At 48.3% G+C, this 24,974-nt stretch overlaps 1 protein-coding gene across 6 annotated transcripts in view; it reads right to left on the bottom strand.

The window, feature by feature from the left end:
- Positions 1 to 24,974, bottom strand: part of LOC143767960 (uncharacterized) — a 67,450-nt gene that overhangs the window by 36,158 nt on the left and 6,318 nt on the right. For 3 of the 6 annotated variants that reach the window (XM_077256532.1, XM_077256530.1, XM_077256528.1), the window contains exons 2-6: positions 8,917 to 9,066; positions 8,608 to 8,787; positions 8,402 to 8,525; positions 8,221 to 8,318; positions 7,932 to 8,022 (exon numbers count right to left, since the gene is read on the bottom strand). In XM_077256532.1, coding sequence (XP_077112647.1) covers positions 7,932 to 8,022; positions 8,221 to 8,318; positions 8,402 to 8,525; positions 8,608 to 8,787; positions 8,917 to 9,066 — 643 coding nt within the window. Of the gene's footprint in view, positions 1 to 7,931; positions 8,023 to 8,220; positions 8,319 to 8,401; positions 8,526 to 8,607; positions 8,788 to 8,916; positions 9,067 to 9,312; positions 9,665 to 24,974 lie in introns of all 6 variants that reach the window. The other 3 variants (XM_077256529.1, XM_077256527.1, XM_077256531.1) reach the window with 2 other exon arrangements.

Genomic DNA, 24,974 nt, shown 5'->3' on the forward strand with positions numbered 1-24,974 from the left:
CATTGTACGCCCCCTCAGCAGGGTCACGGACCGGGTCTAGCCACCGTGACAACCCCAGAACAGAGACTCAGAGGCCCGGTACCGGGTACCCCTCGGCCCTGCGGCAGTGGGGCGCTACAATCTTGGCGTCACGAACAGGATCTACTTAAGCCTGAAGAATCAGGTCATGTGTGCCTTGGAACTGTGATTTACTGTGCTTGGACTGTACTTTATTGCAAGGACTGTGTATTGCCATTTACCGCCCAAATTTGCCATTGCCGCGCACGGAGGGAAAAGCCTTAGCGTCGTGGGCGGAACCGGCCAAAAGAAGCGCGGAACGGAAAGCGCGGTCAGGCGCCAATCCCGGAAGAGGAACTCCAACCTCCAGCAGGTTAGTGGGAGGAAGGGACAGCCATGTCCGAGTCGGGAGGAGAGGAGGTGGCGGCCGCAGCCGTGGACGCAGGGGCAGCTCCGGTTCCCGCAGCGGGCGAAGCCGCGGCCCTAATACCACCACTGGCGACCCCGGAGCCCGCTGCCCCCATCAGCCAGTCGGACACCACCGCTACCACAAAGGCCATAATGCCCTTCTCTATGCCATACCTGCCCGGAGCGGCCTGGCTCCCGCGATACTCCGGGGAGTCACATACCTTCACTGACTTTAAAGAAGGGCTCTGCAGCCTGCTCGAGTTCTATCCCCTGACCGAGCCTCAGAAGGTTCATATAATAACAAACCAACTCTTTGGAGCGGCTCTGAGAGAAGTGAAGTCCTGGCCCGCCGCGGATAAGGGAACAGCACAGCAGGTTTTTGCAAAGCTTAAAGCCACCTTCGATACCCGTACAGCTACAGAAATTAAATTGACTTTCTATGGATGCAAACAGAGACCGCAGGATAGCTTACGGGACTATGCCCTTAATCTCCAGGAGGCGATGCGGGCCATTAAGCAGAGTGACCCCGACAGCATGCAGGATGAGGATAAACTCCTGAAACAGCGGTTCATTGAGGGGCTCCTGTGCAGTCACCAAAGGGGCCAATTGTACTTCCTGGCCATGCACAATCCAGACTTGACTTTTGCGCAATTCAAGGATAAAGCTATCCAGGCATTGCAGGAGCGACAGCCTAGCCGTGCAGCACCTCCCAGGCGTCCCGCAATCATATACCACCAGGAGGTGGCGTCGGATGTCCCAGTCGCCGCCGAGGCCGATGCCCAGAGTCTAGAAGACGACTCCCCTGCAGGACTCCGCCTCCAGATGCAGGAGCTGACCAAGAGCGTTGCTGCCCTGGCCCGGACGGTGCAGTCCCTACAGGAGGCCCCCAAGGAGAAGATCCAGCTGGCCTCCAGACCGGATGATGTTCCTTGGATGCGACAGAGGAGGACTCCGCCGACCAGAGGCCGGGCCGACGATCGATTCCATCAGGGTGGACGACCCATCTGCCGCTGCTATCATCAGGTGGGCCACCTTGCAAGGTACTGTCCTTTAAACGAGCAACCCCTGGGGCAAAGGGCCAACCCCCGGAGTAGGACGGTCAGGCCCACAGCATTGGAGAGCCAAATACATTGGAGGGCGACCAGTTCTTCCTGTAGTGGTTGACGGCATCCCCCTGAATGCTTTGCTGGACACCGGTTCTCAGGTGACGACCATGCCTTATGTACTCTATAAACGGTATTGGGAGGACACCGATATTACTCGTGGCCCCGATGACGATTTCACCATAATAGCCAGTAATGGTCAGCCATTGCCACAAGTGGGGTATAAAGAGGCCACTATCAAAGTGGGGCGGGTGGAATTGAAAGCCCAAGGAATTGTAATTGTTGATATTGACCACCGAGAATGTAATCCCATGATGACTATCGGTACCAATGTTATAGAAAATTGTCTTGCAGAAGTTATTGTTTTGTTGCAACAGGTAGCAGAAACCGCTGGCCACAGTGAACAACGTGCCCTGCAAAAAGAAATCAGAGCTCTGATGCAGAGACAGCAGGTAGAGCTGACTGGTGGTGAGATTGGTCGTGTCACTGTGAGTGATTCAAACCCCATCGCGGTACCCCCCAGGAGCGAGATGTTAATATGGTGTCGGGCAGCCATAGGCCTCAGGGGTAAAGACTACCAGGCCTTGGTAGAACCCGTGTATTCAGACAATAGGCCTACTATCCTGACAGCTCGGGGGGTGGTCGACGTCCGCCAGGGGAGGAGGCCCGTACGTGTCCTCAACTGTGGGGAGGAAGAGGTTCACCACACCAAGTATGCCACGCTCGCCAAACTGTTCACTGTCAATAATAATGTGATACAGACACCTGAACCCTTGGTCCCGTCAAACGTGGCGGAGGACAACAGTTCTGCAGGGCACTCGAAGGACTGGTGTCAGGAATTGCATGTGGGCACTGACTCTACCCCATCCCATCAGAAGCAAGGGGCCTACAGGGTGGGTATTCAGCAAACACCCCTTAGATTTTGGACAGGTGAAAGGGATCCAACATCACATCCCCATGGGAGATCACCGACCCATAAAAGAAAGATACCGCCGTGTACCCCCAGCTCATTACCAGTGTGCCAAGGACATGTTGCGAGAAATGAAGGAGGCTGGGGTGGTGAGAGACAGTTGTAGCCCCTGGGAAGCTCCATTAGTCCTTGTTAAAAAGAAGGATGGTACAATGAGGATGTGTGTTGATTACAGGCAGTTGAATAGCATTACACATAAGGACGCATACCCACTGCCCAGGGTAGAGGAGTCTCTGGCTGCCTTAAAATCTGCTAACTACTTCTCTACCTTAGATCTCACCAGTGGGTACTGGCAGGTTCCCGTGGCGGAGGCGGACAAAGAGAAGACGGCCTTCACGACACCGATGGGTCTCTGCGAATTCAATTACATGCCCTTCGGATTGTGCAATGCCCCGGGGATGTTCCAGAGGATGATGGAGTGCTGTCTGGGGCACAAGAACTTTGAAACTGTACTGCTGTATTTGGATGATGTCATTGTCTTCTCTAAGACCTACGAAGACCATCTGAAACACCTGGCTGAAGTGTTTGAAGCCCTGTCCAACTTTGGCTTAAAAGTGAAACAGTCCAAATGTCATCTGCTGAAACCTAAAGTGCAGTACCTGGGCCATGTGGTGAGCGCTGAAGGAGTGGCCCCAGACCCCGACAAGGTCACGGTGATTCAGGACTGGCCGAAGCCCAGCAACCTCCACGAAGTCCGGCAATTCCTCGGGCTGGTAGGCTATTACCGGAGGTTCATTAAGGACTTCACCAAGAAGGCCGCGCCCTTGCAAGACCTGTTGGTGGGCCAATTAAAGAAGACCAAGGGGAAGAACACCCCATTTGATTGGAACGAGGGGCTGGAAGGATCCTTCACTTGCTTGAAGTCGGCACTGACGGGAGAAGAGGTACTGGCCTACCCCGAATACGACCAACCGTTTGTGCTGTACACGGATGCCAGCAATGTAGGATTGGGAGCCGTGCTGTCCCAGGTCCAGAAAGGCAAGGAGAGGGTAATCGCTTACGCCAGCAGGAAACTTCGTCCCACGGAAAGGAACCCTGACAACTACAGTTCCTTTAAGCTGGAATTCCTTGCCATCGTCTGGGCCGTGACAGAGAGGTTCAAACATTACCTGGCCTCAGCGAAATTCACTGTCTTCACGGATAACAATCCGTTAACACATCTGGACACCGCCAAGCTCGGGGCCTTGGAACAGCGGTGGATGGCCCGGCTGTCCAACTACAACTTCACCATCAAGTACCGGGCAGGACACAAGAATGCAAATGCTGATGCCTTGTCTCGAATGCCCAATTTGCCGGAAGCAGAGGAAGACCCGGAGGCACTTGAAGAGGTGGAGCTACCTGCATTCCATCACCCTAAAGCCACTCAGAACGCCCATCATGTGAGGAACAGGCACAAAAACCAACCGGATGCCACGCTGAACCCCCTGCCCCACCACGGGTTGGCGGAAACCCAGGATGGTGACCCCGCGGTCCGTCGGGTGAAAGAGCTCTTGATGCAGGCAGGGTTGCATCCCGGCCCAGATGATCCACAGGAGACCCAACAGCTGTGGCAGGGGAGAAGCAAACTGTTTATCCATGATGGCAAGCTGTGCCGGAGGAACATCGACCCACGTACTCATGAATTGGTGTGGCAGATAGTGGTACCGAGGCGGGATGCGCCCATGGTTCTGGGAGCCTACCACGATGGAGCCGGACACTTCGGATGGAGGAAGCTAGAGAGGCTGCTCCGAGGGAGGTTCTATTGGATTGGCATGAAGAGAGCCATTGAGAAGTGGTGTCGGGAGTGCGGTCCGTGTAGCCTACGCAGGAAGGACCGTGACAGCCAACGGGCTCCCCTGCGGCCTATCATCACCAAACGGCTGCTCGAACTGGTCGCGCTGGATCATGTGAAGCTGACACCTAGCCGGTCAGGCTATATCTACGCTCTTACCATTGTAGATCACTACTCCAGATTTTTGGTGGTTGTACCTGTCAAGGACCTAACGGCCAGGACTGCCGCCAAGGCCTTCCAGCAGTACTTTTGTAGGCCTCATGGCTACCCGGAGAAGGTACTGACCGATCAGGGACCAGCCTTCGAAGCAGAAGTGTTCCAAGAGTTCTGCCAACTGTACGGGTGTAAGAAGATCAGAACCACACCGTACCACCCTCAAACCAATGGGATGTGTGAAAAGATGAACCAAGTGGTGATCGACTTATTGAAGACCTTGCCCGTAGAGGAACGGAACCTGTGGCCGACAAAGTTGCCTGACTTGGTGGATATATACAATCACATTCCAGTAAATTCTACCAACTGCACTCCAGCTTACCTGATGCGAGGAAGGTCTAGCCAGTTACCCGTTGATCTGGACATGGGGGTCCTAGTCCCCGAAGATACCTCGCCGGATGCAGATTGGGATGTAGAAAGGCAGCAAAGGTACCGCAAAGTACAGGAGTGCGTAGAAAGAAGTCTCGCCCAGGCTAGGCAAAAACAAGAAAGGGACTACAACCAGCACGCTCCTGCGATTCCCCTGTCACCTGGTGAGCAAGTACTCAAACGAAAGAGGAGACTACACAAGCTCGATGACCAATGGGAAGCGGAACCGTATACCATCCTGCCATCTGATTTCGACAACACGAAGGTCTGTCTCATCAGCAAGGACGGAGGGGAGACCTCGACAGCGATATCAAGGGATCACCTTAAGATCTGCCCTGATAAATTGAGAGAGAGGGAAACGGCTCCAGGAATCTCCCCACCTGTGGAAGAAGAGAAGATGATCCATACTGTCCTTGGTGACTTTCCCCAGTCCTGGACTCAGATAAATCACGCCATCGTGGTACCTGTTCTAACGTTCCAACAGCCGGACCCACCAGAAACAATGGTAGTACCAGACCATCCGGCCCCACAACCTCAACAAGCCCTACCTGAAGATGCTGTGCCGACCGCTGAACTGGCAAATCCTCCCTCTGCTATCGGTGAGCCTGCCATACCCACTGTTGCTAGCAGCAGCCCTGAGAGCTCTAGCCTGCCAGTGCTACCCAGACTCACTAGAAGTGTAGCCAGAAGGCAGTGCACTACACCAGCGGTAGCAAGCATAGCGGGCCCTGTTAGGTCAATAGCGACCCCTGCGCTGCGAAGGTCCACACGCAGCACTCAGAATCAAACTCCCCTCCGCTACAAAACTTGGAGGTATTAATGAGGGCTGCTATTTAGTTGAAAATGTTTGTGTGCATATCTTCTGTTACAGGTTTTAAAAAAATGGACAGCGGAGTAATGGACAGTGAATTGGTCCAAAAACTTCTAAAAGGGGACCCCTTTGTTTACCCGGGGTCCCCGCTGTTTTAACTACTGAACTGAGAGTCATAAACTGTGCATGACCTAACTTTCGCAACGTTCAAGAAGTCCTCACCTCCCATAAAGGGAAGCACTGTTATGTTTAATTGTTTATGATACTTCAAATTGTTGTGTGTTTCCTGTTAACATGTATTGTTGTTCTTGTTTTCCCAGTCCGGGAGTACTGGATTTAACCGGGGGGGGGGGAGTGCAGCGCCCCAGAGTCCTGGTCGTTGCAGTAATGTCGCTCTGCCACTAAGGGGAGTGATGTTACGTCTGACTGCACCAAAGGAGTTCACCTGACCAGGTAACACTCACACCACACTTCACACTCCGGCCACCAGGGGGGGTGGTTCTATCTAATAGGCCACTCCTCACACTCTGGTAAAACTGGGGGTTGGACAGGAAGACAGGGAGAAGTAACTGGGAAGAGCTAGTGAGAGGACCTGTCAGGGATGGGATCCTGGCAGACTCCTAAGAATAGCACAGACCAGTGAGCAACGGGGATACAGCAAAGAGGTGATAGAACCAGAAGGAGTCGCGCTGTAAGATCGAGGCAACATCCTTCTGAGGAGCAAACAGTCGGTGGTCGGAACGCCAAGTAAGAGACTACAAGCATTACTTCAAACCACGGCCGGACAGCCAATTATAGGTTGGCTGTCTCACTAAAACACCTACGCAGACAACGGAGGCAGCTGTGGGAGAGGGGCAACTCTAGGGTCCCGGAAGAACTCCAGGCCTAACCCGTCATACGGGTGCGTCCTAGCCATATTATCTGGGGGACGGAGAGAACGAACATCAGAGACAGACATAGCAGTTGTGAGGACTATCCCGGGGTGCTCAGCAGGGAAGGACTACAACACACAGGCACTGGAAGGTAGACACTGATCCCCACCTGGAAAGGGAATTCCTGATGTGCTTTCGGACCGGCCGGTCTCGGACAGCCCGGTTAACAGTGCCCTGGATTGGACCCCTTGAAACCTTCAGTAAAGAGGTAAAGAGACTGCAACCTGGTGTCCTCATTATTTACTGCGACCAGCACTTCATCGCACCATACCACCACATTTCATTGTACGCCCCCTCAGCAGGGTCACGGACCGGGTCTAGCCACCGTGACAACCCCAGAACAGAGACTCAGAGGCCCGGTACCCCTCGGCCCTGCGGCAGTGGGGTGCTACACTTGTGCATGCCCTAATCATCTCCCGCCTCGACTATTGCAAAATCCTACTCTGTGGCCTACCATCTAACACTCTCGCATCTCTCCAGTCTGTCCTAAACTCTGCTGCCTGACTAATCTCTCTCCTCGCTACACTCCTGCTTCCCCTCTTTGCAAATCCCTTCACTGGCTCCCAATTTCCCACCGTATCCAGTTTCAACTACTAACACCAACCTACAAAGCCATCCATAACCTTTCTCCTCCAAACTAATCTCTCAATGTCTTCCCTCACGTAATCTCCGCTCCTCCCAACACCTCCTTCTCTCCTTCACACTTATTCGCTCCTCACCCAATCACCTCCAAGACTTCTCCCGAATATCCTCCATCATCTGGAATTCTGTGCCCCAACACATCCGGTTATCCACCACATTTGGATCCTTCAAAAGGAACCTGAAAACCCACCACTTCAGGAAATCTTACAACCTGTAATGACCACATGGCCACCTCAACACCATCGGAGCCACTGCAACCCTCAACCTATTGTCTCCATTCCCACCATCCTGTAGAATATAAGCCTGCAAGGGCAGGGTCCTCTCCCCTCTGAATCAGTCTGCCATTGTTAGTTTGTTTACTGTAAGTGATATCTGTATTTTGATGGAACCCCGTCTAATGTACAGCACCGTGGAATTAATGGTGCTATATAAATAAATAATAATAATAATTTGGCTTTGTAGTTTACAGATCTAGGCAGGTAACAGCGTGTCCTAAACCCAGGGGGTAGGTGGATGTACCATATTGTACGTTCTATAGAAAAGGGCTTTCAAAGAACAAAGTTATTTGAACAGTTTTGGGTGGAGGAGATTGTTGTGGTCTAGAGGCAAAATGGTGATCATGGTAATACGGCCGGACTACACCACCGATAAAGCAGTCAAAGCCGGGGACTGAGAAGAATCTGTGACTTCTCTGCATTTAGTGGTTACTACTCACCTGGGTAGTCATATGTGGGAATCTCCTCTTTACACCACTCATCACCCCTCACATATGTCTCTGTAGTATTAATATGGGTCAGATCTTCACCCTGAAACAAATATTGTAAAAGTCACAGACAGATGGAGAAGTCACATCTATGATCAGCTCTAATCCTGCCATCTCCACCGTTCTCATTACACAAGTATAAATCATATAATACTGGTGGATAAAACAACACTGAACACAAGACCTTCACTGGTGTCTACACATCATAGGGGAGATCTCCCGACACCTTCTCTCCATCTACCTGATGGTCCTGAGGAGCATCAGGATCTTCCTGCTTGCAGTCTTGTGGAAGAAGAGGACCAGGACATCTCTCTGGTGTTGTCCTCTTACTGGATAGATCTGGAGGAAACACATACAGGGAGTGAATTAATTTTTTACATACAGATAATTATAGGCCGTGTGTATTTAGTCCTGTCTATTACCTGAAGATGTGAGGGGCTGGGGAACCTCCATCATGACGTTCTTGTACAGATCTCTATGTCCTTCTAAATACTCCCACTCCTCCATGGAGAAATAGACAGCGACATCCTGACACCTTATAGGAGCCTGACACATACAATGATATCATCATCCCCCGATCCCTTCATAGCGTTACTGTATAATGTCCCAGCATTCCCAGCAGTGTCACCTCTCCAGACAGCAGTTCAATCATCTTGTAGGTGAGTTCTAGGATCTTCTGGTCATTGATGTCCTCATGGATCAGGGGGTGAGGTGGAGGCCCTGTGATTGGGCTCAGGGGTGTTTCCCATCCCTCAGACACAGGGTCCTGACTGCGATCACTAGAGGTCTTCTTCACTACAGTGTAATCCTGGTTATGGAGAGACACATTAATAAATCTCACTACAGACATTTCCAGAGTCCTCACCTCTCCAGTTCTGTCCATCTGTTATTCCCATAGATAAGAATGATGTAATGTGACGTCATCAGAATCTCTCACCTCTCCAGTAAGCTGGAAGAGGATCTCTAGGGTGAGGTGTAATATCCTCTCCACCATCTTGTCTCTGTCCATATCCATCTTTGATGGGGAAATCAGGAAAATTTTCTTTTGTGGAAGATCTTCACCGAGAAAATCCGATATTGTAGAGACCTGAATGAGAAGATGAGCCGATGTAACATCATAAGAATCCTGTGTAATAATACAATTACTGGAGATAATGAGGGAAACATATGAGGAGATTTATTATTTTACAGTATTTAGTTTCCTTCTTGACATCTACTAATAAAACCTATATATTTAGGCCACAGACAACCAATAGTTTGTTCCTCGGAGTCGGCAGCTGAATACGTTCCTCATAGACTCATCTTCCATAACGCTAATTCTCGTCTCATTTACCGGCCCTGGAATCGGCATTAGTAATACTGCAGGAGATATTCATTACACGTGACAGGAGAAATAACGACTTCATGATGAGGACGACATCTCCATCTTCTACTGCGGCTCTAGGAACAGATCTGTCCAGAGTCGGTCACTGACTCCATCCCCACCGGCCTCTATATGAAGGTTTCCCGTCTTCCCCGCACTGTAATCTTCTATCACGTTAGATATCAGGTCTGATTCACACACAGAAGTTTATGGCTGTAATACAAGCTTTTTTGTATCCACAATCAACGCGGGCAGAAATGATCTGATCCCAAAGTCTCCATGTACAGTCATTTATGGGGTTTATCTCTGGCCTTAGACTTTCCTATATTACAAGAAAAACACCAGAAAAAAAAACAGATATTAAAATGTTTCTAAAGAAAATTGGCTCCAACAGTTCTTGTAAAAAGAAAAAAAAATGAAAAAAGCAGAAGACACATTTTATAATTTTTAACATGTTAGACATTGCCATTAGACATTGCCGTTCCCACAAACCGCAGTAATAGTATGGCGGCACGATCGCGCAGCCTCACGGTGAGCGCCGCAGCGATCGTGTGCAGGTGTCAGCTGTATGAGACAGCTGACACCCCGCAGCAATGCCCACAATCGGTGCTAGCGCCGATCCCCTCTGATGCCACTGTCAGTAGTGACAGTGGCAACGAGAACAATCGCGCAGGGAGGGAGCTCCCTGCGCACTCCCACCGGAACAACGCGATGAGAGACACCGGATCCAAAATGGCCGCGGGGCTCCTTCCGAGTCCTTCACTGAGGTGGCTTGTCGGCGCCTGCTGAGAGCAGGTGCCAGCAAGCCTCCTACACCGCCTATCAGAGCGCTGATCTGGTTTAGTGCTAAGCAAAGTGTCAGATCAGCGATCTGACTTTATATAGTGATGTCCCGCCCTGGGACAATGTTATAAAGTAAAAAAAAAAAAAAAATCCTCAAATAAAGAAAAAAAATATATATTTTTCCAATAAACCCATTATTTATGTAAATAAAAGATAACAATAGAAGTACACATATTTGGCATCGCCGCGTCCGTAACGACCAGCTCTATAAAACTATCCCACTAGTTAACCCCTTCAGTGAACACCGTAAAAAAAGAATATGAGACAAAAAACAATGCTTTATCATCATACCGCCGAACAAAAAGTGCAATAAAACGCGATAAAAAAGATGGATGTAAATAATAATGGTACCGCTGAAAACGTCATCTTCTTCCACAAAAACAAGCCGCAATACAGCATCATCAGAGGAAAATTAAAAAAGTTAGAGCTCTCAGAATAAAGCGAAGCAAAAATAATTATTTTTAATTTATTGTGTAAAAGCACCAAAACTATTAAACCAAAATTATATATATGAGATATTGCTGTAATCGTATTGACCCGAAGAATAAACCTGCCTTATCAATTTTACCACACGCGGAACGGTATAAACACCCCCCCTAAAAGAAATTCAGGAATTGCTGGTTTTTGTTTATTCTGCCTCTTAAAAATCGGAATAAAAAGCGATCAAAAAATGTAATGTGCTCAAAAATGGTACCAATAAAAACTTCAACCCGTCCCGCAAAAAACTAGACCTCACATGACTCTGTGTTACAAAATATGGATAAATTATAGCTCTCAAAATGTGGTGATGCAAAAACTATTTTTTGCAATAAAAAGGGTCTTTTAGTGTGTGACAGCTGCCAACCATAAAAACTCGCTATAAATAGTAAATGAAACCCCCCCTTTATCACCCCCTTAGTTAGGGAAAAATAATAAAATAAAAAAAATGTATTTCCATATTCCCATTAGGGTTAAGGTTGGGGCTAAAGTTATGGTTAGGGTTAAAGTTGGGGTTGGGGCTAAAGTTAGGGTTAGGGTTGGGGCTAAAGCTTGGGTTAGGGCTAGAGTTGGACTTAGGGTTTGGATTATGTTTATGGTTGAGATTAGGGTTGGGATTAGGGTTATGATTAGGGTTTGGGGTGTGTTGGGGTTAGGGGTGGAGTTAGAATTGGGGGGTTTCCACTGTTTAGGCACATCAGGGGCTCTCCAAACGCGACATGGCGTCCAAGTTCAATTCCAGCCAATTCTGCATTGAAAAAGTAAAACGGTGTTCCTTCCCTTCCGAGCTCTGCCGTGCGCCCAAACAGCGGTTACCCCCACATATGGGGTATCAGGGTACTCAGGACCAATTGGACAACAACTTTTGCAGTCCAATTTCTGCTGTTACCCTTGTGAAAAAAAAAATTGGGGGCCTAAAAATTAATTTTTGAGAATTTTTTTATTTTTTTATTTTCACGGCTCTGCGTTATAAACTTTAGTGAAACACTTGGGGGTTTAAATTTCTCAACACATCTAGATAAGTTCCTTGGGGGGGTCTAGCTTCCATTACAGGGTCACGTGGTGGGTTTCTACTGTTTAGGTACAGCAGAGGCTCTGCAAACCCAACATGACTCCCACCGACCATTCCATCAAAGTCTGCATTCCAAAGCAGCTCTCCTTTTCCGAGCTCTGCCATGCGTTCAAACGGTGGTTCACCCCCACATATGGGGTATCAGCATACTCAGGACAAATTGGACAACAACTTTTGCAGTCCAATGTCTCCTGTTACCCTTGTGAAAATAAAAATTTGGGGGCTAAAAAATCATTTTTATGGAATTTTTTTTTTAATTTTCACGGCTAATTGTTATAAACTTTAGTGAAACACTTGGGGGTTTAATGTTCTCACAACACATCTAGAAATGTTACTTGGGGCGTCCAGTTTCCAATATGGGGTCAATTGTGGGGGGTTTCTACTGTTTAGGTACATCAGGGGCTCTGCAAACGCAACGTGACGCCCACAGACCATTCCATCAAACTCTGCATTCCAAAACGGTGCTCCTTCCTTCCTAGCTCTGCCATGCGCCCAAACGGTGGTTCCTCCCAACATATGGGCTTTCAGCATACTGAGGACAAATTTCACAACAACTTTTTGGGTCCAATTTCTCCTGTTACCCTAGGAAAAATAAAAAATTGGGGGCTAAAAGATCATTTTGTGGAAAAAAAAGCATTTTTTAATTTTCACGGCTCTACATTATAAACTTTAGTGAAACAATTGGGGTTTGAAAGTGCTCACCACACATCTAGATAAGTTACTTAATGGGTCTACTTTCTAAAATGGTGTCACTTGGGGGGGGGGGGTTCCACTGTTTAAGCACATCAGTGGGCTCTCCAAACGCGACATGGTGTACGATCTCAATTCCAACCAATTTTGCATTAAAAAGTAAAATAGCGCTCCTTCCCTTCCAAGCTCTGTCATGCGCCCAAACAGTGGTTTACCCCCACATATGGGGTATCAGCGTACTCAGGGCAAATTGCACAACAACTTTTTGGGTCCAATTTCTGAAAAAAGTTAAATGTTCATTTTTTTGTTCCACATTCCAAAAATTCCTGTGAAGCACCTGAAGGGTTAATAAACTTCTTGAATGTGGATTTGAGTACCTTGAGGGGTGCAGTTTTTAGAATGGTGTCACTCTTGGGCATTTTCTGTCACATAGGCCCCTCAAAGTCACTTCAAGTGGGGGGGCGTGGCGATGTAGTGGAGCAGGAAAGACGTGCCTGGCTGGAGCTCCGATTATCCTGAACCATAACCCGCAGCTATATTACCCAGAGAGATCTGGTACCGGTATCGCTGGGCTCCCCTGGGCAACTGGAGGCATCCGGCTTCTGAGGAGGTCGGTATCGCGGCCGCGGCTGGATTTAATCCGGAGATACCCGGGTGGAGAGCAGTGTCTGCACAAGGCGGCAGCCATTTTCTAACAGTGCACCTGGAAGGAGAGGGACTCGGAGCGATGGTGCTTGGCTCTGGACGGACTAGCTGGAAATCCTGGAGTAGTCATGTGTCGTTCGTGAACGAGCCGACACAAAGAGCCGGCTCCCTGCTGTGAATGATAGGAGACGGCACGCCAGTGAGAACCACTAAAATCCCTGAATGGCTCTCACTGGGCGAAAAATCCCGGACTTCGGGAGGCGTAACTCTGCCCACCTGAGCAAAACCCCGCCCACGCTTCAATTTAATTGGCTAAAAGGAAGTGGGCGGAGTTTCTGCGGTAGGTGTGTGGAGCTTCAGACGCCTGAATAGCTATTCAATAGGGATCCATTTAGGATCCAAAAAGAGCCGGTTCACGAGCCGAAAGAGCCGACTCTTTTTGGTGAGCGGAGCCATGAGAGCCGGATCACCAAAAAGAGCCGGACTGCCCATCACTATCCTGGAGGTACGAGAGGGGGAATGTGCGGTGTGTGCCCTGAGAGACGGGCCCCGTGCTCCCTCATTAACTACATAAACACTGGCCGGCTCCCAGCGTCTGCATTATTATCTGTGCTCCTCCCCTCTGCTCCCTCAGCCTGGACCGAGGATAAACCTGCTAGAGATCCAACTTATAACTCACCCTGCTGAGTTTCTGTTGTCTCTTATCGCTGGGGCTACTGTTCTCTCTCATTACGCTGCAGAGAGGAAGAGAGTGCATTGAATAGAGATATACTGCATGTTGGACTCTTTTGGTTCTTAAGGCCCCGTCTCACATAGCGAGATCGCTAGCGAGATCGCTGCTGAGTCACAAGTTTTGTGACGCAACAGCGACCTCAGTAGCGATCTCGCTATGTGTGACACGTACCAGCGACCAGGCCCCTGCTGCGAGATCGCTGGTCGTGTCGGAATGGCCTGGACCTTTTTTTGGTCGTTGAGGTCCCGCTGACATCGCTGAATCGGTGTGTGTGACACCGATCCAGCGATGTCTTCACTGGTAACCAGGGTAAACATTGGGTTACTAAGCGCAGGGCCGCGCTTAGTAACCCAATGTTTACCCTGGTTACCAGCGTAAATGTAAAAAAAAAAAAAACAGTACATACTCACCATCTGATGTCCGTCAGGTCCCTTGCCGTCTGCTTCCTGCTCTGACTGAGATCCGGCCGTACAGTGAGAGCAGAGCACAGCAGTGACGTCACCGCTGCGCTCTGCTCTCACTGTACGGCGGCACTCAGTCAGAGCAGGAAGCAGACGGCGAGGGACCTGACGGACATCAGATGGTGAGTATGTACTGTTTGTTTTTTTTGGTAACCAGGGTAAACATCGGGTTACTAAGCGCGGCCCTGCGCTTAGTAACCCGATGTTTACCCTGGTTACCCGGGTGCTGCAGGGGGACTTCGGCATCGTTGAAGACAGTTTCAACGATGCCGAAGTCGTTCCCCTGATCGTTGGTCACTGGAGAGAGCTGTCTGTGTGACAGCTCCCCAGCGACCACACAACGACTTACCAACGATCACGGCCAGGTCGTATTGCTGGTCGTGATCGTTGGTAAATCGCTATGTGAGACGGGGCCTTTAGCGTTGCTTCCCTGACCCTCCTCTCCCCTGGGGCCATAATTGCAACAATTTACTGACTTTACAGTGCACTGTTTTGCTGAGCCTGCAGGCTCCATAGCTGCATTGAGCTATACAAGTAAACTGTGGCACGCTAGGCTAATTCTGTCTGCATTCCACTAAAGTGTCACGAATCGTGGTCTTAAGACATTCACTATGCACCGCTCAAGGAATTTGAGTGCAGCTGATAAATTGAAAAAATATGCGCGAACCGACCCAGCGGACAATCAACGACCACATAAAGACAATTCATCTGGGGTCAAATCTCCAGGCCAACGGAAAAATCACACTTCAGATAGTGAGGAGGGGGAGGATCAGGAGGATTTAACTTTAAAACAGGCATCTGAGCAACTGATGCAAGCTATATCCTTAACTAGGACATCCCTGTTGGGAAGATAGAGGAAGTACACTCCGAGGTGGGACGCCTCCGACAAGATATGCAAACCATGAGTGGCCGGATTATGGAAGTTGAATCACGGGTATCTATCCTGGAGGACAAATCCATACCTATGGAGGCCAAATTGACCAAAGTATCTGGTTCTATAAATGCTTGGAAGCAGAAGGCGGATGACTTAGAGAACAGACCGCGTCGGAATAATATCCGTATTATTGGGCTACCCGAACGCTCAGAAGGTCAGCAGCCCGAGCAATTCTTGGAGAAATGGCTCAAAGATACTCTAGGAGATGAATTCTCCTCAACGTTCTCGGTGGAGAGGGCCCACAGGGTACCTACTAAGCCTCTTTCTCCGGGCGCTCGGCCGAGGCCCTTTTTGGCGCGTATCCTTAACTGTAGAGACAGGGATGCTATACTTCGCATGGCAAGGCAAAAGAGCCCCATTAAATTTAATAATGCCACTATTTCATTGTTTCCTGATTTCTCAATGGAACTCCAAAAACAACGAACTCAATTCATGGAGATAAAGAAACTACTCAGAGAAAAGAATATTCTCTATTCAATGGTTTATCCGGCTCGGCTTCGAGTTGTTTATGAGGGCTCTTTTTTTTTTTGCGTCCCCAGCGGAGGCCGAGGAATGGATGCGGTCCCGTGTGGGAGCGAGTGGGGGAGGGGGGAAAAAATTCTAAAATTGCTTGCCGCCTCTAGATATGGGTATATAAGAAATGGAACTTCCTCATTCTGGGTTTTTTTTTCTTTCACTTTTTTCTTCTCCTTTTTGGTAAAAGAAGCTCCTTCTGCTGACGTCCAAGAAAACACCTTTACCGGACTCTGTGCTCAGAGATGGTACCCTCTTTTTTAGATGATGATAGGAGTAGGAAACTTTTCTCCCTTGTGAAATGTTTTTTGTTTTTTCTTGTTGTTCAAAGTTTGTCAATTGTTGTTTTCATAGGATTTGCTGCCATGATTCTCTCCGTTAATTGCAAGAAGTGTGTTTGGTGTGACGATGCATACTATGTCTGGATGAAAGGGTATGGCATCTGATATTACATGTATGACCTGGAATGTGAGAGGTCTTGGAACACTCAGAAAGAGAGTGAAAGTATTTTCACAGATACGCCGCTGTCATCCCCATTTTATACTTCTGGTTGGAACACATCTGACCAGGGATTCGGCTCGATATGTGCAAAAGCCCTGGGTGCAGTGGTCTGTACATGCATTCCACACTAGTTACTCCAGAGGGGTTTCTTTATTAATTCACAAAGATGTTAGATGGGAGGTTGGGGAGGTTCGAAGAGATCCAGAAGGACGCTTTATATTCATACATGCGATGGTGAATTGGAAAGACTATGTTATAATTGTGTATATATAATCCCCCCCCCGGCTGGCATGTCAATTCTTAAAAAGGCGATAAGCTTTGCTTTAAGTTATCCAGACGCACATGTTATGTGCATGGGAGATTTTAATTTGGTAATGGATGTTAGCCTGGATAGGCTTAGATTGGACAACATGGTATCAGAAGAGACTTCCTCTCCTTCTAGGTTATCACTACTTATGGAGGGCACTGGTTGGGTAGATTTATGGAGAACGCACCATCCAGAAGTCAAGGAATTTACCTGCTATTCATCTGTTAGATGTACTTTGTTGTCTCGGTTAGATTATATTTTCGGATCTAGTAACTTGGCGGTATGAGTGGGTGAGGTGAGACATGGAAGTAGGGGCATTTCAGATCACAGCACGGTAATCCTTAAACTTAGATTTGGCCACACGAGGAACAATATAGTCTGGAAGTTAAATCCATTTGGCTGAAACTGATAGAGTCCAGTGACAGGACTGTAGACCAACTGAATTGTTTTATTTCATCTCACTCGGAACCATATAATACCCCTTCCCGACATGTGACGGAATAGTACGTCACATGTCGGGACCCCCGCTTTGATGTGCGCTCCGGCGGTGAGCGCACATCAAAGTCGCGACATGTCAGCTGTTTTTTACAGCTGACATGTGCGCGCAATAGCGGCGGGTGAAATCGCGATCACCCGCCGCTATTAACTAGTTAAATGCCGCTGTCAAACGCAGACAGCGGCATTTAACTACCGCATCCGGCCGTGCGGCCGGATATGAGCGCATCGCCGACCCCCGTCACATGATCGGGGGTCGGCGATGCTCCTCCATTGTAACCATAGAGGTCCTTGAGACCTCTATGGTTACTGATTGCCGGTGGCTGTGAGCGCCCCCCTGTGGTCGGCGCTCACAGCACACCTGCATTTGAGCTACATAACAGCGATCTGATGATCGCTGTTATGTAGCAGAGCCGATCGCTCTGTGCCTGCTTCTAGCCTCCCATGGAGGCTATAGAAGCATGGCAAAAGTAAAAAAAAAAAGTTTTTAAAAATGTGAAAAAAATAAAAAAAATATAAAAGTTTAAATCACCCCCCTTTCGCCCCAATCAAAATAAATCAATAAAAAAAAAACCCAACCTACACATATTTGGTATCGCCGCGTTCAGAATCGCCCGATCTATCAATAAAAAAAAAGCATTAACCTGATCGCTAAATGGCGTAATGAGAAAAAAATTCGAAACGCCAGATTTACGTTTTTTTGGTCGCCACGACATTGCATTAAAATGCAATAACGGGCGATCAAAAGAACGTATCTACACCAAAATGCTATCATTAAAAACGCCAGCTCGGCACGCAAAAAATAAGCCCTCACCTGACCCCAGATCACGAAAAATGGAGACGCTACGAGTATCGGAAAATGGCGCAATTTTGTTTTGTTTTGTTTTTTGCAAAGTTTGGAATTTTTTTTCACCACTTAGGTGAAAAATAACCTAGTCATGTTAGGTGTCTATGAACTCGTAGTGACCTGGAGAATCATAATGGCAGGTCAGTTTTAGCATTTAGTGAACCTAGCAAAATAGGCAAGCAAAAAACAAGTGTGGGATTGCACTTTTTTTGCAATTTCACTGCACTTGGAATTTTTTTCCCGTTTTCTAGTACACGACATGCTAAAACCAATGATGTCGTTCAAAAGTACAACTCGTCCCGCAAAAAATAAGCCCTCACATGGCCAAATTGACGGAAAAATAAAAAAGTTATGGCTCTGGGAAGGAGGGGAGCGAAAAACGAAAACGGAAAAAGCTCCGGGGGTGAAGGGGTTAACGTCTTTTGGGATACCCTTAAAGCATACCTGAGGAGTTGTCTATCCTCTACAATCTCATACATTAAACGTAGGACCTCACAGGAGGATAATGATATGGAGAGGCGACTGAGAGACTCGGAGGCAGCATACATAGCTATAGCTAATCAAACGAGTGCAAACAGAGCTGAATGGTTACTTTCTTATAGACTGCATGGCCAATACACTGACACTAAATCTAAGCGCAAACTGTTTTTTACTCGACAGGCGTACTTTGAACTAGGAAACCAGTCTAGTAAACTTCTAGCATTTATGGTGCGCCAGCATTGCAAATCTAATACTATACTTAGGATTCAGAAACCAGATGGTTCAATAACTACCACGACAGATGACGTACTTCATTGCTTTCATGACTTTTATAAAGAACTATACAGCTCCAGGGGGAATTTTGACACCTTAGACTGTTTAAATTATTTATCAGACATAGAATTCCCTACTCTGAGCCGTACACAACAGGCCTCCTTAGACGCAGATTTTACTCTTGAGGAGATAAATGTGGCCATAGCAGATTTAGCTTCTGGGAAGGCACCCGGTCCGGATGGATTTCCCATAGAGTTGTATAAGAAATATCAAGACACTCTAGCGCCTATTCTTTTGAAAGTATTCCAGGGCATCTGGGAAGGGGGTTCCTTGCCAGACTCCTATTATGAAGCAACTATTATAGTTTTAAAAAAAAGATGGTAAGGACCCTCTGAAATGTGGATCATATCGTCCCATTTCATTAGTTAACGTGGACTACAAAATCTTTACTAAAATCCTGGCCACTAGGTTAAAAACGGTAATATTAGACATAATACACCCAGACCAGACTGGTTTTATGCCGGGTAAGAGTACATCTATTAATATCAGGAGAGTGCAATCCATAGCTCAATATAGCTCGCTGGTATTGGAAAATAAGTGGGCCATGGCCTCGCTGAGCGCCGGCCCTAAAGTGAAAGTGAAAGCACAGCGGTGACGTCACCGCTGTGCTGTTAGGGCCGGAGCTCAGTCAGTGTCAGGAAGCAGACGCTGGGGGACGCGCAGGTGAGTATGTACTGTTTGTTTTTTTTACTTTTACGCTGGTAACCAGGGTAAACATCGGGTTACTAAGCGCGGCCCTGCGCTTAGCAACCCGATGTTTACCCTGGTTACCCAGGAACCTCGGCATCGTTGGTCGCTGGAGAGCGGTCTGTGTGACAGCTCCCCAGCGATCAAACAGCGACGCTGCAGCGATCGGCATCGTTGTCGCTATCGCTGCAGCGTCGCTTCGTGTGAAGGTACCTTAATATTTGTGTGTATGGGGGAGTCGGGAGAGATATCCATCTGCCAAATGACCATTCAGCCAACTCTTATCTCATGTGTATGGGCAGGGCTGTATTTAGAGTTTCTGCTGCCCTAGGCACTTTTAGCGCTGCCTCCCCCATTGGTGAGTATGACACCATCGGCAGTGACTTTGTCAAGAATCACTGTTGTGAAAATAGCCTTTTGCAGCAGATCGGGCAGTTTTTTCGCATCTGCTGCGTAACGGATCACTTACGGCAACACTGCGTTTGGCTTCATTCATTCCCTATGGGATTTGCGGCACTTGCTGTGATCTGGCAAATGCGGTACCATACCTCCCAACTCTTGAAGGGAAAGAGGCATAAAGTAGTGCGCCGCGTCAAATTTTAGGCCATGCCTCTGACCACACCCATTTCACAACTAGTCACACCTATGTCCAAGTCCCAACCACACCCATTTAGCACTGCTGATCACACTGTTTCATATACAATAATTATAACCCAAAAAAAAATATGGCCACACAATGCTCCATACTGTATAATGACCCCTCATGATGTTCAATACTGTATAATGGCCCCACATGATGCTCAATACTGTATAATGGCCGCACATGATGCTCAATACTGTATAATAGCCAGACACGATGCTCAATACTGTATAATGGCCAGACACGATGCTCCATACTGTATAATGGCCACACATGATGCTCCATACTGTATAATGGCCACACAGTGCTCCATACTGTATAATGACTCCACATGATGCTCAATACTGTATAATTGCCACACATGATGCTCAATGCTGTATAATGGCCACACACGATGCTCCATACTGTATAATGACCCCACATGATGTTCAATACTGTATAATGGCCGCACATGATGCTCCATACTTTATAATGGCCACACATGATGCTCCATACTGTATAATGACCCCACATGATGTTCAATACTGTATAATGGCCCCACATGATGCTCCATACTTTATAAGGGCCACATATGATGCTACATGCATACTGTATAATGGCCCACCCCCCCTCCCATCCTGTATGCGTGGCTCATCTCCCCCTCCCTCTCTGTATGCATGGGTGGCTCAGGCTCATCTCCCATCCCCCCCTGTATGCGTGGCTCATCTCCCCCTCCCTGTATGCATGGGTGGCTAAGGCTCATCATCTCCCATCCCCCCGTAGGCTGTATGCGTGGCTCATCTCCCCCTCCCTGGCTGTATCCGTGGCTCATCTCCCCCTCCCTCCCTGTATGCAAGGGTGGCTGGCTCATCTCCCATCCCCCCTATGCGTGGCTCATCCCCCCTCCCTCCCTGTATGCATGGGTGGCTGTGGCTCATCTCCCATCCCCCCCTGTATGCGTGGCTCTTCTCCCCCTCCGTGTATGCAGGGGTGGCTCAGGCTCATCTCCCATCCCCCCTATATGCGTGGCTCATCTCCCCCTCCATGTATGCAGGGGTAGCTCAGGCTCATCTCCCATCCCCCCCTGTATGCGTGGCTCATCTCCCCCTCCCTCCCTGTATGCATGGTGGCTCTGGCTCATCTCCCATCCCCCCTGTATGCGTGGCTCATCTCCCCCTCCGTGTATGCAGGGGTGGCTCAGGCTCATCTCCCATCCCCCCCTGTATGCGTGGCTCATCTCCCCCTCCCTCCCTGTATGCATGGTGGCTCTGGCTCATCTCCCATCCCCCCTGTATGCGTGGCTCATCTCCCCCTCCCTCCCTGTATGCATGGTGGCTCTGGCTCATCTCCCATCCCCCCTGTATGCGTGGCTCATCTCCCCCTCCGTGTATGCAGGGGTGGCTCAGGCTCATCTCCCATCCCCCCCTGTATGCGTGGCTCATCTCCCCCTCCCTCCCTGTATGCATGGTGGCATTGGTGACTCTGGCTCGTCATCTCCCATCCCCCCCCCCCCCATGCGTGGCTCATCGGCTGCCTGCCCCGCCGCTCCCCATCTATCTTGTGGCTGCCGCCTGCCGGGCTCCCCGATCCTCCTCCTTCATCCTCCCCGGCTCCCCCGTCCCTTGCTGTCATCATACTCACCTGGCTGTCACCTCACACCGCGCACGGCGCGCAGAAGAACGGGATCCTCCACCTCTGTGCTCTGTCCCGGCGCAGCACCCTCGTCGTCCTGTATGAGCGGTCAGGTGGTACCGCTCATTTAAGGTCATGAATATGCATGCATATTCATGACCTTAATCAGCGGTACCATGTGACTGCTCACACAGCGAGGGTGCAGTCACTGAGAGCAGAATATGCATCAATCATACTGTGTATGGGCAAGGAGGCAGCGGCGGGGGGGCGGCGGTGGTGGCGCCGGCGGCGAGGGGGGGGCTTAAGCCTTAAGGTGACCCCGGCCGGACCGGACTTTACAAAAAAAAAAAAAAAGCACACACACCTGCTCAGGTGCCGCCCCCTCCGCATGGCCCCGCCCTAGGCACGTGCCCTCAAGTGCCTAGTGGCAAATACGGCCCTGTGTATGGGGCAGTTAGTATTACACTGACAGGCAGTGATGATACACGGCACTACAGTAGTACAGGGCATCACCGGAGCCATCAGAGGCTCGTATGTTGTATGATCGCACTGATCAGAGGGGTTTAAAAAAGGTTTAAAGTGAAAAAAAATCATAGTTTCAGCAACAAGAAATATCAGTCACTATATGGAAAGCAGAGTCACTGCAAAATGTTAGTTAAGTCTCGTCCATAACTACTTTATTATACTCTATTATCCTGTGCACAGTGGAGGAGATAGAAATCACAGGTCCGACAGCAACATCTGGAATTGGGCCCTCCAACGTAAAGAAAAAAAATCTATCTAATATATATATATATATATATATATATATATATATATATATATATATATATATATATATATATATATATATATATATATATATATATATACACTCACCGGCCACTTTATTAGGTACACCATGCTAGTAACGGGTTGGACCCCCTTTTGCCTTCAGAACTGCCTCAATTCTTCGTGGCATAGATTCAACAAGGTGCTGGAAGCATTCCTCAGAGATTTTGGTCCATATTGACATGATGGCATCACACAGTTGCCGCAGATTTGTCGGCTGCACATCCCAAAGATGCTCCATACAAGGCAGGATGGATCCATGCTTTCATGTTGTTTACGCCAAATTCTGACCCTACCATCCGAATGTCGCAGCAGAAATCGAGACTCATCAGACCAAGCAACGTTTTTCCAATCTTCTACTGTCCAATTTCGATGAGCTTGTACAAATTGTAGCCTCAGTTTCCTGTTCTTAGCTGAAAGGAGTGGTACCCGGTGTGGTCTTCTGCTGCTGTAGCCCATCTGCCTCAAAGTTCGACGCACTGTGCGTTCAGAGATGCTCTTAGGCCTACCTTGGTTGTAACGGGTGGCGATTTGAGTCACTGTTGCCTTTCTATCAGCTCGAACCAGTCTGCCCATTCTCCTCTGACCTCTGGCATCAACAAGGCATTTCCGCCCACAGAACTGCCGCTCACTGGATTTTTTTTCTTTTTCGGACCATTCTCTGTAAACCCTAGAGATGGTTGTGCGTGAAAATCCCAGTAGATCAGCAGTTTCTGAAATACTCAGACCAGCCCTTCTGGCACCAACAACCATGCCACGTTCAAAGGCACTCAAATCACCTTTCTTCCCCATACTGATGCTCGGTTTGAACTGCAGGAGATTGTCTTGACCATGTCTACATGCCTAAATGCACTGAGTTGCCGCCATGTGATTGGCTGATTAGAAATTAAGTGTTAACAAGAAGTTGGACAGGTGTACCTAATAAAGTGGCCGGTGAGTGTGTATATATATATATATATATATATATATATATATATATATATATATATATATATATATATATATATATATATATATATATAGCTGCGTGTATGTATGTATGTATGTATGTATGTATGTATGTATATATGTATGTATCAAGCCACACCCATTCCACATAGCAACCAATCACTAAGCATCTTTCATTTCACCAGAACTGTTTAAAAGATGAAAGCTGAGCTGTGATTGGTTGCTATGAGCAACAGCTTTCCCACTCCACCACACCTTAGCAGACACTGACCGGGTGGGAGAAATCTAGCATCCCTGGGAACATAAGCTCCAGCCATTGTCTGCCCCCCAGAAAGGAGCAGAGAGCACATGACAGAAATGAATCACCTCCTGTAATAGGAAGGGAAATGCCCCAAAATGTACATCTTTACATAGAGATATGTTTAGTGCATGTTTTGGGTATATTTCCCCACATGTATACCACATGGAGCAAAGCCCTACCCCCTCCAGCCTGCTGTAGAACAAAGATGCCATGAGCTGGAAAAACACTGAGGAGGTGTACCTTAGTGGACAATGGACTCGTGACCTCATCCCCACACACCTGGGGCTGGACACTCCTCTTCTTGGTTGGACATAAAAGAAACAACACATGTGTTTAGGGCTCTCTCTTGTTTTGCCTGGAATCACCATGGATGGTGGATAAGTATACTCTGTATCCCCTTATCTTACTAGGCCCTGTAACCTATTATTCCTTAGGGTCAGTAAGCTATAGATTGCATGTGTAATTTGGGTAATCGGGCTGTTAGTTGTGATATTACTGGATATTGTGGATCATTTCTGTGTGATTTTGTTATATTACTGCATAAAGTAGTGATATTACTGTATTAGAGTTGTAGTATCTGTATATTGTGTGTATATACACTCACCGGCCACTTTATTAGGTACACCATGCTAGTAACGGGTTGGACCCCCTGTTGCCTTCAGAACTGCCTCAATTCTTCGTGGCATAGATTCAACAAGGTGCTGGAAGCATTCCTCAGAGATTTTGGTCCATATTGACATGATGGCATCACACAGTTGCCGCAGATTTGTCGGCTGCACATCCCAAAGATGCTCCATACAAGGCAGGATGGATCCATGCTTTCATGTGGTTTACGCCAAATTCTGACCCTACCATCCGAATGTCGCAGCAGAAATCGAGACTCATCAGACCAAGCAACGTTTTTCCAATCTTCTACTGTCCAATTTCGATGAGCTTGTACAAATTGTAGCCTCAGTTTCCTGTTCTTAGCTGAAAGGAGTGGTACCCGGTGTGGTCTTCTGCTGCTGTAGCCCATCTGCCTCAAAGTTCGACGCACTGTGCATTCAGAGATGCTCTTAGCCCTACCTTGGTTGTAACGGGTGGCGATTTGAGTCACTGTTGCCTTTCTATCAGCTCGAACCAGTCTGCCCATTCTCCTCTGACCTCTGGCATCAACAAGGCATTTCCGCCCACAGAACTGCCGCTCACTGGATTTTTTTTCTTTTTCGGACCATTCTCTGTAAACCCTAGAGATGGTTGTGCGTGAAAATCCCAGTAGATCAGCAGTTTCTGAAATACTCAGA

This window comes from Ranitomeya variabilis, chromosome 4 (genome assembly GCF_051348905.1).
Source record: "Ranitomeya variabilis isolate aRanVar5 chromosome 4, aRanVar5.hap1, whole genome shotgun sequence".
In the NCBI taxonomy this organism is placed as follows: Eukaryota; Metazoa; Chordata; class Amphibia; order Anura; family Dendrobatidae; genus Ranitomeya; species Ranitomeya variabilis.